This window comes from Centruroides sculpturatus, unplaced genomic scaffold (genome assembly GCF_000671375.1).
Source record: "Centruroides sculpturatus isolate CEXI.00-Female unplaced genomic scaffold, Cexi_2.0 scaffold677, whole genome shotgun sequence".
Classification (NCBI taxonomy): Eukaryota; Metazoa; Arthropoda; class Arachnida; order Scorpiones; family Buthidae; genus Centruroides; species Centruroides sculpturatus.
Window position 1 is genome coordinate 168,541 of NW_019385011.1, and position 15,690 is coordinate 184,230.

Consider the following 15,690-nt stretch of genomic DNA (forward strand, 5'->3'; position numbering starts at 1 on the left):
GGTGAGACGTTGTTGAAACAAAAAAAGTTATGCATTCCATCATGAACATAAACAGTGTCGTAATTCGCCAAGTGCAAATCAGCAAATTCGTAAAATTTTTGTTTATTTTGAACAATCCGGATAATCGAAAATCCGGATAATGGAGGCCCGGATAATGGAGGTTCTACTGTATAATGAACAATTTTAATTGATTATTGGTTTTTTTTACACAGTGGGTGATTGGTTAACGAACATAATCCATTCCAAGACTTTGTTCACTATCCGAATTGTTCATTAATTAATTAACCAATTATCGATTTACCATAGGTTTTTATGGGAATTTGATTAATTCGTTCTGGAAACTCCAAAAAATAAAAAATATATACTTTCTTACTACGTTTATTTATGTGTAATAATAAAAATACGTATATACACAGTCTTGCATTTTTATTAGTCATGTTTTTTCTGTTTGTTGGAATTAAAGAATCTGTCCAATGTCAATTTCTTTTCTCTCTTCTTCAGGATTTTTCAGAAGTAATTAATAGTATTGTAATTGCAGAGATCCCCAAGCCTATTAACCTCAACCTGGTTTGGATGCCATTCTAAGACTGTTATTCTGACATCCTCTCACTTCTTCAAAAGATCTTTAATACCAGATATCGACATTAATCCTCTTTTTCAGAAAAATATAAAAAAACTCAGCAAGATATGTTTTCTTCATTCAAGAGTTCTTGGTGTTCTCCTGTCTTCAGATCCATTTCAGGTTCCATTATGAGCTCTTCAATGTTCTTTATTTCTCAGGTGTGATTATTGTTACTCCTTTAGTTGCTTGAGTCTTCTTGATTATACTGTATCTTTCTTAGATAAGAATGAACTGTGGCCTACTGTAGACCTGTTCAAGCCATACTGCCCATCAAGCAACATTCAGACATCATCTGCCCACTCTCTACCTTTGCTATTATACTCTCATCTTTTGAAAATAAAAACCGATGCAAAACTTAATGAGTGCCTGCCTGACAGTCTTGTGAATACTATAAAAGAATTGTTTCTGTCAAAAAAATAAAAGGCTGGAATTAGAAGGGAGAGTTTCAAAGTTTGGAAAAATACTATTCGATCAGTATATACCGGGTTGAGTGTCGATGTTGACGTCTCCCGCGCTCCGAAAAGTTTCAAATTGTTGCCTGAAGACAATCAGTATTCATTATTTTATGNAAAAAATAAAAAATATATACTTTCTTACTACGTTTATTTATGTGTAATAATAAAAATACGTATATACACAGTCTTGCATTTTTATTAGTCATGTTTTTTCTGTTTGTTGGAATTAAAGAATCTGTCCAATGTCAATTTCTTTTCTCTCTTCTTCAGGATTTTTCAGAAGTAATTAATAGTATTGTAATTGCAGAGATCCCCAAGCCTATTAACCTCAACCTGGTTTGGATGCCATTCTAAGACTGTTATTCTGACATCCTCTCACTTCTTCAAAAGATCTTTAATACCAGATATCGACATTAATCCTCTTTTTCAGAAAAATATAAAAAAACTCAGCAAGATATGTTTTCTTCATTCAAGAGTTCTTGGTGTTCTCCTGTCTTCAGATCCATTTCAGGTTCCATTATGAGCTCTTCAATGTTCTTTATTTCTCAGGTGTGATTATTGTTACTCCTTTAGTTGCTTGAGTCTTCTTGATTATACTGTATCTTTCTTAGATAAGAATGAACTGTGGCCTACTGTAGACCTGTTCAAGCCATACTGCCCATCAAGCAACATTCAGACATCATCTGCCCACTCTCTACCTTTGCTATTATACTCTCATCTTTTGAAAATAAAAACCGATGCAAAACTTAATGAGTGCCTGCCTGACAGTCTTGTGAATACTATAAAAGAATTGTTTCTGTCAAAAAAATAAAAGGCTGGAATTAGAAGGGAGAGTTTCAAAGTTTGGAAAAATACTATTCGATCAGTATATACCGGGTTGAGTGTCGATGTTGACGTCTCCCGCGCTCCGAAAAGTTTCAAATTGTTGCCTGAAGACAATCAGTATTCATTATTTTATGTCACTTCTTCTTGTGTTTGTTCTGTAAGGTGTTCATTATCGAAACATGTTCATTGTCCGAACATAAAAATCTTTCGCTAAAGTGTTTGTTATCTGGTTTGTTCATAACCGATCACCCACTGCATTAAAATAATTTTATGCATTATTAATCTAATATATTTATATGATAAAATAAATATAAAACACAAAAACATTCATTGTTAATATTTAAAACAGTTCTTATCTCATATACATTAACATAGTATTTTTTATTTCAATTTTATAATGAAGTACAATCTTAATATCTTTACTCTTTCATATTATAATATTAATATTTATTTAGGATTATTTTTGTAAAAAGGTTCAAAATTGTTTTATTGAAGTGATATATAAACAATTTTTCTCCCTAGTTTAAAATGAAACATTATTTTCATTTGTATTTTACTGTACTGGTACATTGTTTATAAATTTGTTATTAGTAATGATTCTTTTTTTATAATTTCAAATTTATAAACAAACACAATTTTTCTTCTTGTCACAGAGCTTTAAATTCAAAACATTTAATATGACTTAAAATAAAATGTAATGTAGATTGAATAACATCCTATGATGAATGACTATACATTACCTTTGACTGTAGGATTAACTGTCCTCATTACACTGCATTTATCTTTACTCTTATTTTCATCACACATTTATCAGCTGTGTTAGAGTAGAATATTATTTCATTTTATTCCAGACCAAAAAAACTAATAATATAATTCTGATGAAATAAAATGTCTATCAATTCTTGATTTCTTGAAATACTGCTTAATGTGTTTCAAATTTTAAAAACTCATTAATAGAGTTATTGGACAGTGATCGCTACCAAGAATTTTCTTTCTAATAAGGTTATCACAAAGATTCTGTTCAAGTTGCTCTGATAATACAAAATAGTCTAGTCTCCTGAAATAAATTTTAAATTAATATAGAAATATATTTTTTAAAATATTTATAAAATCATTTTACCATCCAATATCTTTTCCTCTTGCATTCATCATATATGACCAAAAAGTATAGCATCCTTCTGTATCTGGATACAATTTTCTAAAACTATCAAAAAATCCTTCTGACAACAGTTTTGTAAAATCCTCTCGCTCTTCTTTGGTGAAACCTGCATTTTTCTTGTTTGATTTTGGTCTTGCAAGATCTAAAACATATATTTAAGTTTCAGAGGAATAATTTAAATTTTATCTTAAGTTTTTAAAAATTGAAGAATTATAATACCTATTTCATTATGTGCAACGTTAAGATCACCACACAGTATTAAAGGTTTCTTAGAATCTAATTCCTTTAAATATTGTAGGAAATCGTTGTCCCATTTCATTCGATAATCAAGTCTAACCAATCCTCTTCCTGCATTTGGAACATCTGAAAAAGGCCTCAATTTGTTACATCTTAATTTTAAAAGTACTAAAAGTGAATCACAAGATTCATAACAGAAAATATTTACAAGCATTAACAATATAAAATTCTTCATATTCTGCAGTTATAACTCTTCCTTCCTTATCATGTTCTTTATTACCTTAAAAATATATCAATGCTAATTAATTTATCAATCCATTAAAATTATAATTAAAAATCAGATTCCAACATTTTACTGTTTAAGCAGCTTATTATATTTTATACCAATTCCATAGGTGACATCCAAAGGTTTTTTCTTGGTTAAAAGGCCTACACCTGAATAGCCTTTTTGATCACCTGAAAGCCAATATTTGTGATAACCTTCAAAATCTTTAATTTTCTTAGGAATTTCATTATCTCCACATTTAGTTTCTTGAAGACAGAGAATATCTGGATTTTCCTCTTTTAGGAATGCTATTCCTTTCTGCAATTATAAATAATTGATTTATGCCAATTTCAGTATAATATATTTATAGCATTATACAAGAATAATCATGAATCCATTCTTTTTCCTCTCAGAAAGGCATATTTAAAAATAATATAAGTGAATCTTTTTCATTTTTATCTTAAAACTTTTAATACAGAGAAGAAAACATTTAACAATTTAATTATTAGACTAAGTAATAGTCTAATTTGAAGACAGTTAATGAGCCAACTACTATCAGATTATATCAGGCTATTATATTGCAATCATTTTAAATTACTAAATATTAATTCAATTGCATCTATGTCCTTATTTTATACTGTTTTTATTATATTATTGTCTACTTAGGACTTAGCACATTATGAGGACTTATTATACTGGTGTTTTCATTTCTGCAATAATATAACAAAAATAGTATAAAATAAGGACATAGAGGCAATTGAATTAATAGTTAACCTTTTTAATAATCAGCAGCCAAAATTCTGGTAAACAGGTGAAAAACCAGATGAAAATTAAAGATTGTTTTTTCTGAATAAGACTTCCTCTTTTTGCATAAACAAAAACACCAGTATAATAAGTCCTAAGTAGACAATAATATAACAAAAATAGTCATTACTAAATAACTTGTCACTAGAGGGAGATGTTAGATGCATTCTCTTAATAGATTTAATAATTATAATTAAATTAAATAATTTAGAAAATTCTGGAAGAAAAGAATAGACCTGGAATGGGACTCGATTTTTGTGTTGTGTATAATTTTTCAACTTAAAAAAAGCTATTTGAACACTGATTAGCTGTTCTCTTTGTTTCCGAAGTGATTTTTTTTGTCTACTTTGACTAACCTAAGAATATTTTCACATTGGTAATAATTTGAGTTAGAATTTGTATAATCAACTCTCATAACTGCATGATCCAGCTCTATAAAACTTCTAACTTTGACCACTTTTTCTTGGACAATTCTTGAACTGGCAATTGATTGTCAGATGCATTGTGAATTGGTCTGCCAAAGTTCAAAGTATTTATAAATTCTCATATATTTTCGGACTTTGGCCACATGACTTGGCCAAAGCTAGAAATGCCCAGCCATTTTGCAAATTGGCTAGACTTTGGGTATTGGTCTAACACATAGAAACAAAAATTAAATTTGAATGAACAAAAATTACAAGAATTAGGTATAAATTTCAATGATTTAGCAAATATTTCCACACCATAGGATTTGTATGACAGTGTTTTATATTAAGACAAAGATTATTACATTTATATATTTAATATAATATGATTCTGCATAGGTTACTAGGTTTTTGTAAGAGTTTAGTATCATGCCATAAGATTTTATTATGAATAACAATAATCTTTAATATTAAGCTTGAGTTAAGGTTGTGGCAAAAAATTTTTGTTTAATATATTCCGTACTTTTGATATATAACCAGTCCTTTGATATATATTCAGTCTTATTCAGATATATAACCAGTCTTTTGATATATAAAGGTTAACCAGTCCTTTGATGTATATTCCGTACTTTTGATATATACTTTTGATATATAACCAATATTACATTGTACTTTTGATATATAACCATATATATCATGATTAAAAGCTGTATTTATCAACATATCATACATAAGATCTAAAAAATTTATTAGAGAATTATCTGAAATCTTAAATGAATGTTAATTAAATTAATGTTAGATTTAGGTAGATGTCAGGTAACTTGTCTCATTAAGCTAAAACTAATTCATGAATAATAAAGAAATACACTAAAAAATATATAAATAAAGTTAAAATACTGTCTTTTAGTATTAAAATTTTGATTAACATAAATACATTATTGACAGTATTTATGATAAATTCATAAGTACTGTCAATAAGTTAAATTATCTTTTTGGTTGAACAGAACAGTCTTTCTTATTTACAAACTTTATTTGTTATTCAGCTGGTATATTATAATATAATATTACATTGCATTTGTAGGCAATTTTATGCATGAAATTCATCTAAAATGTTAAAAAAAAAAAAAAAAAAGGTTTTGTTTTGGGGATGGGAATAGATTTATCTATTTTATATTGTTTCTTATGGGAAACTTTCACTTTTAGACCAAATCAATTTCCAAACAATTTTTAGGAACAAATTAAGTTTGTAAACTGAGGTTTGACTGTAAATGGTTACATGAATATCTAGGCAATTATCTAAGGCTGCTTGGGGTGAACAAATTTATGTGGAATTTCATTTTACATGGTATCAATAACCCAATAGCCATGTATCCTCAGGCTATTGGAGGATTGTGGATGTTTATAGTTACATGGTATCTGCTAATACACAGTTACTGTGTAAAACAAAACTATACTGTAATTAAATATTGGCATTTTTTACTTATAGGAAAGTATATGTAATAAATTTCAGAAATTTGACATAGTACTGATGATAAAAATGAAGAAAACTGCCACTTAAAACTGGTTAAATTAGAATTAAAAACAACAAACTATACCTATAAACCAGCAAATTTTTATAACAGGTGAAGTATTTTTGCCCATTTTGAACAGACATCATCAGACAAACTAATATGCAAATGTTGAAACAAACAAAGGATTGCCGAACATGTTTGCAGAGGGGAGATGGCTTAAGATGAGAGAAACGGGGAGAGGGAGGATAGATAACTATCTAGCATTAAGGGGATGAAGACTCGGGACTACTCATTGGTATTGCCCGAGTATGAAGAAGAGTAGAGGAAAGGTAATTAAGGGAAGAAGGGGAAAAAGTAAAGCGAGATAGGAAAGGGGATGAAAGGGAATAGTTTGAAGAAAATCTTCCACGCTGTGGAGAAAGAGTCAACATCATGAAAATTAATAGCAACATTTTGCAGGTGGCCTTATATATTTCAACCTGCTCAAGATGTTTGAGAAAGGGTTTCCCTGGAAGAATCATGTAAGAGTCGTGCTTTGCGGAATTCCACATCAATGTTGGCAGTAGATAGCCAGCGCCATGTTGGCTAATCCTTTTGTGATGGACTATAACTCCTTCTCCACAACATGCAAGTTTTTCTTCAAACTATAAATTTTACTATCCTCCCTCTTCAAGACCCTCATCAATAAGTATTTTGACTGTTCCACCGTCCCTGCCTATGATTAACTCCACCCGACCACTCATCTGTTCTTATCTCTTCTCCTTGGTAACTCATCCCAACACATACTTGTATCTGCACTTGCAATTAGTTGTGCAACTTTACCCTGTATATTTGTATATTCACTGTTCTATCACTTCTATTATTTTCTTGTACATATTTTAACTATATTGTGTATCACATAGGTACCTGTATGTGTATCTGGATTTTATTTCCCACTTGTACACTCGCATCTGTACTTGTCATAAACGCTATTGTATATCCTAACATTTTATTATTATTTGTATAATTGTAACCATATTTACTGTACATTACATTATTCTTTATAAATTTATTATTATTACATATACTCTTGTAACCATTTTTACTATATATCAATTGCTCTATGTCATTATCATTTCTAATTCTACTATGTAATTATTTACAATCTTACTGCACACTGTACCTGTTTCTGTACTTGTATTCACATCTAGACATCTGAAATTGCATTTGTATTATACTTCATCATATGTCCTATCACATAACTTGTTATTATCTACCAATTTTCTGTGTAACCAATTTTACCTTCCTCCATTTTGCAATTTGTCAATGTTAAATTGTATCTCTACTATGTAACATTTACTCGCGATGTGACTGGGTTATACTATGTGGCACCCAGATACACTTTGCTTAGTGTGTTTCAATAAAATACAGTAGACCTCCCTATAATGCTTAGATACGTTCCACGCTAATCGAATTTTACGTTGTAGGAATGATTAAATACATGATCCAATTGAAGCCCGATAGGTGGGAACTTTACGGACTAAGGCTGTTCGAAAGGTTTTCTTCTATAAAATTAACCGATTCTAGACTAATTCCACTCAACATTTCCAAAACACGTATAATTTTTTGGGAGTAATCCGTATAAACTATGCTATAAACAAAAAATTATAGGATTACTTACCGAGTGTGTACCGTTCGACTACGCCGTTGCTTAAAGCTGGTTTTCATCGCGGAACAGCACACGAAACGACGGCCGCAATTTCTGATAACGAATTTTTGGCGGAAAAATAACTTGACCTTTGGAGACATCATTAATATAAATAATTTTTATGGACGTTGAATAAGAAGTGTTTCTTTCACAAGAAATGTATAAAATTAGTGCTGTATTAGACTTACGGTACCTAATTTACATACTGTACAGACGATAATAAACTCAACTTACTAGCCTAAAATCTCCGTAGCGTGTTGCCAGGCGGCAGAAAGCATATATATAATTATAATAAAGTTACAATAAATTAAGTTAATATATAATTATATATACAGTACCTAATTTATATATAATTAATATATAATTATATGTACAGTACCTAATTTATATATAATTTATATATAATACTAAACAGACGATAGCAAACTCAATTTAGCCGCTCCGTAGCGTGGCGCAGGGTCGGAGGAAAGTAGTTCGGCTGCTCATCCACTATTGGTCCAGACTCTATCAATCTTGTCGCGAAACGACGTTATAGGAGGTACTTTATACGAAAGTTTCTACAATTTTTTCGCTACATTATAGGAATTGTCGTTATAGGAACGTACGTTATAGGGGGGTCGACTGTATATGTCTATCCCCCCTCTCCCCATTTCTCTCATCTTACATCACCTCCCCTCTGCACACAAGTTTGGCAATCCTTTGATTGTTTCAACATTTGAAGATTAGTTTGCCTGATGATGTCTGTTCAACATGAGCAAAAACACTTGCACCTGTTATAAAAATTTGCTGGTTTACAGGTTTAGTTTGTTATTTTTAATGATAAAAATGAAGGGAAAAAAGTTAAAAATATATAAATAAAAACATTTTTGCCTTTATTGATAAAAAATGTATTCCTTGTTTATGATTAATACATGTATTCTTAACAGTATTTTTGTATATGGCTATTTTTTCTAGAGTTTTTCCAGAGTGTTGGTTTGTAAAGATTTTAATAAATTTTGCATCTGTGAAATGTGGTACATTATCCACAAGCGTTGCCATAATAACCAGCGTTGTGGTGCTTTTGCCTTTATGCACATCGTACTGAATAGCCATATACAAAAATACTGTTAAGAATACAGGAGAGCGTCAATTATCCGAATGTTGATCAAGCGAAATGTCAGTTAACCGAAAATGTTCCAGTTGGATTGTGTCGTGCTGAATCAAACGTTTTTGATACTAGATTAACTTCTAAAGTATAATTTTTTTTGTTTTTATATTTTTCAATATAGTTATTTTGCTTGTACAAAATAAAGAAATAATTTTTCATGATACAATAGCCACGATTATTATTATAAAAATTTTCGTTAGGCTTAACATCTACAAAAATTCAATGTGAAACGATATGCAACAGAGAAAAATTTAAACATGGGATATATTAATATATTATTATTGGGGATATACTAATATACTATATTAATAATGTATTTTTTCGTACATAATCAGTTATCCGAAAATTCGATTTTCTGAACAACGAAAGTCCCCAATTGATTTGGATAATCAACACTCTACTGTATATGTATTAATCATAAATTATATAATTATAAGGACACAGCAAGCTTATCAGCAGCATGGAAATTTCTTATAAACTGTGACTGGGACAAAACTACATAGTAATTTACTGTTATATAATCAATAAATCTAGTGTTTATTATTATTGTTTATATTTTAAGGTAAATTACTATGTATTATATTTTTTTGTATACTTTATTATTACTATTTATTTATGTTATTTTAATTGTATGTTATTGATCTATATTTGGAACACGTGAATTTAAATTTTAAAAACTGTTTTATTATATGTTCTTTCCTAATGATGGCTGCATAGATAGTCGAAAATGTTAGAAAATTTAAAAATTTTTGCCAAAACAGACTGGAACTTTTTATTTTTAAAATAATTACATCCTATAAAAATTTGACCAATATCTTGTTATAGAAAGAAATAAAATTTAAATAATGTCTATTCAAAACTGTTAAATTTTTTTTCCAAAACTTTGGATCCAGACTTTAAAATCATGAAAATTATCTTTCCTCTAAGACAAGATAACAGTTAAATTCTTATAATAACTATTGTAGCATTTATTGATTATTATTTTATGCAGCTATTTTATTTTATTTTACCATAAATTTTGTATAATTTATTTACCAAGTTCTACTGTGACATATTGTTTTAAAATGAGTACATAATCTGACTTGTTCTAATAGCAATAATTTTATGGTTATTGTTATTTATTTTAAATTTTTGTCTAATTGCTCAATGAATTTGCAAGCTGAAGAAATATTTTTGACTATTTTGACAACAATATTATTAAATGCTTTTTGGAAAATTAACAAAATTAAAATCCTCAAACTTACATAATAGTTCAAGTTAGCATACTTTTTGGCTTTCTTAAATAAGCAGCACATTTATTTTTTTTAATTTCAAGATAGTGCCAAATTTGCCCATTTTCAAATTACTTCTGATATTCAGTTTTAATGCTTAAGATTTTAGTGTTATATATATATGTGTGTGTGTGTGTGTTTAAGTAATAATTTTATATATCAAATCTATGTAAAACTATAAGTCTTACGTCAAGCCATGATCTAATTCCATTCACATTCCATGAAGAAATTTTAAGATTCCATTTTTTCCCGGTTAGAGATTTTGCATCAGATGTAAAACTGTTTGATTCAGCAATATTATCATCATTTACTTGTTCAGACTTTTCTTCTTTTTTAATTTTCTTTGATGATTTGGATTCTGTCTCTTCAGTTTTCCTTTTTGAAGATCTTGCCTAAGTTAAAAATAAAAAAAATAATAATTATATTAGAATTAAATAGCAGACAACCCATAGTAGCTGCAGGATAAGGCATTAAATAGAAAAACTTAATTTAGAATTAAAAGTTACTTGTGGTCTGGACTGCATGAAACAACCACAAAACCAACTACAAAAATGGATAACAACATTTCTTTGTATACCACATTTAATGTGATTAATCCAATAGAACCTAATTCATCAGAAGACCATGAATGACTCATAGTATAGTAGTCCATAGACAAAGACAGGAGAGAGAAGACATGAACAAAGAGTGATGCATAAGGTAGCAACAACACCCTGTCATTGTGGCTACACTGTGCTGTCTCCAGAGAGAAATGAATTCTGCAATATTAGCATTCATGGCTCAATGTGCTGAGATAATATTCATCTGGTTTGGTGCCACTCATCACCAGTTTGATATGAGCAACCAAATATGACAACATACCCTGCATATGGTCTATATAACAGCGACCATGACATTGGCACATGAATTGCAAGGCATGCAAATGTTGCAAAATATGAATAAGAAGGAAATAAATGAGGTACAATTTCAAAGTCACATATAAAATTTATTACAAATTGATAAGTGAACAGTTAAACTGCAAAAATTCATGTCAGCAGAGCTCTTTATCATGGCCACACATTCCTTCAAAAACTATAATATATAAGATGCAATACAATTATAAACTTCACTTGCTTAATAGAAACTATCTTCAATTGAAATAATTATTATATTCTCTATCTTGAAAAGATGTGCTAAAGTTTGTATTTCTAAAAGAATTTACTATAATTTAAAAAAAAAACTGGATAAAAGCAGATAAAAAAAATTACAGAAAGATGGCATATAAAAAATATATATATAATAATTCCAGCAATGAATTGCAACTTTCCTAGCAAAATTTTAAAATTGTGTGACATGCACCATGTTGAGATTTTTAAAAATTTTATATTATTAATTATTATAAAATGGCAAAAAGCTTAATTTTGAGGGTAGAAATGAGGTTTATAAAAAAAAATTGCAAATTCCAACAATGTGACAAGTGACCTACCTCTATCTTCCCATCCCTTGATCTTTAATACCAACATTTAATAGAATCAATCCCCTAATACACAAACCTCACTGCAAAAATTTCTGAAATTTTTGCAGTGATGTTTGTGTATTAGGGTATTGATTCAGAAGTTTAATAACTTCTGAATCAATCCTCTAATATTAAACTTTAAAGTGGGTGAACAAAACTGTGTCCCTAAAACACATACTAATATCCATATATACAGAAAAAAAACTCAAATCTTTTTGATTTCTTGACATTTCAAGATCCTGAGTCCAAAAATGTAAAAATTTTTTGTGGGTCATTTTTTTTTATCAATCCCTGTTAAATATAACAGCCAGAAAAGTAATAGAAAGAAATAATATGCTATATGAATATCTTATCATTTGTAAACAAACAGGATTTAGACAGATTTTTTTTAAAAACTCTTTCTGCCATTTGGACACTAAGGATCTCTTTGGAAATGCTTACAAGTTCAACTGCTGAGACTGGGCATCATTCAAAAATGTTATCTACTTGTATAGTTTCTGGCTGCTACCAGACTCTGATCTTCAAGGGTGGATTAGAGTTACTGACCAACCAATGATGTCATTCACTACTCTCAACCAACTGATTGGTAAGCATTTCCAAACAGGCCCTGAGAGGACAATTTACATATCTGACAATAACATATTCTCAAAATTCATATACTACTACAACAACTGATAAATTAAATGCAAATTCTCTGTAACTTTTAGACATTTTTATCCAATTGAGCCAAATAATATAAAACTTCTCAAACAAAAAAGAATGTACTAAAATATAAATTTTCGTTTATCATTTCATATCTTCTATTATCAGGACTTATTATACTGGCTTTACAGATAATGCTACAAAGTTTAACAGAAAACAATTTTTATTTTATTCCATATACCATATACAGGTATATGGAATAAAATAAAAATTGTTTTCTGTTTTTATTTTATTTTGTTGTCTGAATTTTTATTTTATTCCATATACCATATACAGGTACTATATGGAATAAAATAAAAATTGTTTTCTGTTAAACTTTGTAGCATTATCTGTAAAGCCAGTATAATAAGTCCTGATAATAGAAGATATGAAATTATAGACAAAAATTTATATTTTAGTAAAAAAAAGGACATTGAGGCATTTTAATTAAAAAAGAATGTTTTCATTAAGAAAATATGTAATTGGTATAAAGAGGTACTATATTCAAAATCCTAAACACATCCAATTTTAGCATATACTGAATGACCAAAAGTCATGGGAATAGCAGTGAAAGTACAGTATAACTGGACTCATATTGGATGCATTGGAAGGCAAATGTAGGATGACACTATAGTAGCCAACACACCTAACATTCATATCTGTGCAACTGTTCATTCAGCATGGCAGCATGTTGGGAGTTATCTGACTTTGAATTTGGCATGATTATCAGTGCTAGGATGAGTTATTCAATTTCGGCGATAATGCATAAATTTGATTTTCCCGGGTCTGCAGTGTCAAGAGTGTATCATGTATATCATATTGATGTCATTTACATGCAAGCAAAGTGGCAAAAGGCCAACTATGTGCCATTGAAGAGCAGAGCTCATGTTGACAGGCAAGATTGATAAGGATGCACAGACTGGCTGCAATGCATGAAATCACTGCCAATTTCAATTTAGGCTCTTCATAAAAGCATTTCAGAAAGGTCTGCTGGTCACCACTGGTCTGCCATTGGATTTGGCAGCCAAAGACCATTTGTGTTCCACTGTTGACATGTTATCATAGAACTCAATGACCAAAATGGGACTGAAGACATTGGGATTGGATTACAGAACAGTGGCATCAGGTAGCACAGTCAGACGAATCCTAGTTCCAGTTGTTTCATGCTGACAGAGTGTGGCATAAGCTCCTTGAAGCCGTGGGCACCTTCCTGTCTCCTAGGCTAGGCTCCTTTAGGCTGGAGATGTCTCTGTGATGGTTTGAGGCATGTCCACATGGTCAGAAGTAGCCCCTCTCATCCGTTTGGACATACACTAACTGGTTAACCACTCAGCAGTGACCAACAGATATATCCATCAAGGGCAATCGTGTGGCAGTGGTGTAGGACGGATATCGCCAAAAACTACCGCAAAAAAAAAAACAAAAAAAAAAAGAAATAAGGAAAAAAAAAAAAAAAAACTTTTCTTTACTAGACATAACTGTTTACGAAAAGAACAGTTACAGAGCTTGTCAATTCCATGTCGCAACTCATGCAAGCACTTCCGAGGGCTAGAGGGGGACCAACCCATTATTAGATTCCTTCTCACGACTTTTAGCCTTTCAGTGTAAAGTAGAATAGTAATAATAAAGAATAATTGAAATTTGATGCACACTGATATTATTCTTAGACTTTTAGTTAATAAAAAACAGAAGTTTTTTGGGAATATTTTGATCTCAAAATTTCGATATGTTTCATTCAAATATTAACGTAAATATTATATGAATATTTGGTACCGAATGTTTAGTATTTTAATCTATAACATTTTGTTCCTAATCAATAAAGTGCCAATAAATATCGTCCTAACTCAAATTGAATGATACTTAAAAAACCAATCTGACGAGATTACCATTTTTTTCTTCTTGTAGGTAATTGAAATAAGTTTTCATTCGAAATAAACAATTTTTCTTTTATTTAAATAATACCTTTTTAGGTGCCATTGTTGAAAGGATTTATGAAATATTTCTCGGAGTGAAAAATTGACGAAAGCGATTTAAAAGCGTAAATCCAAATTGTTTTTATTTTTTACTACTAGATCCGCTTAAAAATAAAGTAATTCTTTTTTCTTTCAGAGATAACTGAATTATGGATAATAAACGTATTAATACTAATAGAATAATAGAATGCTTTAACATATACTCTTTTCTCCCGCCATCTTCGATAACAGGAGCGTTGCCAGCTAATAAGTTAGTGAATGAAAACATTTACGAAGGAATGTGATTCTGCTTTTAAGAAATATGAAAGTCGAAAATATACTGTAATAATTCCAGTCAAGGAACTAAGCGCATCTGTATAGATAGTAGTATCAAAACTAAATTGATCTTTTAATATGCTATTTACGGTATATATATGCTTTTCTTTGTTCTTTCCTGTGGGTATTAAATATCGGTTTATATTTTTCAAAAAAATTAGTAACATAAGGAAACTTTACATAAGAAATACCTTCTATGCTGTTTTTAACATTAAATCTACTTTTTAAATATAAATTGTACCACTTACAGAGAATATACTTCGGATAATCATTTAACTGAAATTTCTTAAACAATTGTTTTACTTCAATGTCTATATTTTCTTGCTGAGTTGTTCGATTTAATATCTTTCTCAATTCCATGATAAAAACGTTCTTTTTATTTTCTAAAGGGCAGTAAGATTTGAAGTTAATAGTTTTAACATTACATAGTTTTTCATACTTACTAAATGATACACTTGTTTTTTTCTCTCTTTATTGTGACGTCTAAGAAATTCATTTCATTTTGTTGTTCATCTTCACTTGTAAACTTTAAGTTTTTATGCAATCTGTTTGCATATTCCTCAATATGTTGGATGAAACTATTTGAGAATCATAAACTATTATTCTGTCATCTACGTATCTTGCATAATATTTAATACCTGTTATACTTGAAATTCTTTCATCTATTTTATTCATATAGTTATCAGCCAGTTATGGTCCTATGACCGATCCCATGGCAATACCTTTCTTCTGCCTATAATATTCTGTAGAAATTTTAAAGTAATTATTTTGATGATATGAAACCGTGCTTTACAATTTGTTTATGCTTCTAACACAATAAAGTGCTATAAATTAAGACA

At 29.7% G+C, this 15,690-nt stretch overlaps 1 protein-coding gene across 3 annotated transcripts in view; it reads right to left on the reverse strand.

Moving 5' to 3' along the window:
- LOC111633380 (exodeoxyribonuclease-like) overlaps positions 1 to 14,893 on the reverse strand; it is a 19,615-nt gene extending 4,722 nt beyond the window's left edge. The window contains exons 1-7 of one of the 3 annotated variants that reach the window (XR_002758048.1): positions 14,526 to 14,892; positions 10,576 to 10,779; positions 3,683 to 3,881; positions 3,507 to 3,578; positions 3,281 to 3,424; positions 3,023 to 3,203; positions 2,643 to 2,959 (exon numbers count right to left, since the gene is read on the reverse strand). Coding sequence is in view for 2 of the 3 variants with exons in the window: in XM_023377934.1 (XP_023233702.1) it covers positions 2,842 to 2,959; positions 3,023 to 3,203; positions 3,281 to 3,424; positions 3,507 to 3,578; positions 3,683 to 3,881; positions 10,576 to 10,779; positions 14,526 to 14,540 (933 nt within the window). In the remaining variant the exon portion in view is untranslated. Of the gene's footprint in view, positions 1 to 2,484; positions 2,960 to 3,022; positions 3,204 to 3,280; positions 3,425 to 3,506; positions 3,579 to 3,682; positions 3,882 to 10,575; positions 10,780 to 14,449 lie in introns of those variants that run through there. The other 2 variants (XM_023377936.1, XM_023377934.1) reach the window with 2 other exon arrangements.
- Positions 14,894 to 15,690: the final 797 nt, after the last annotated feature.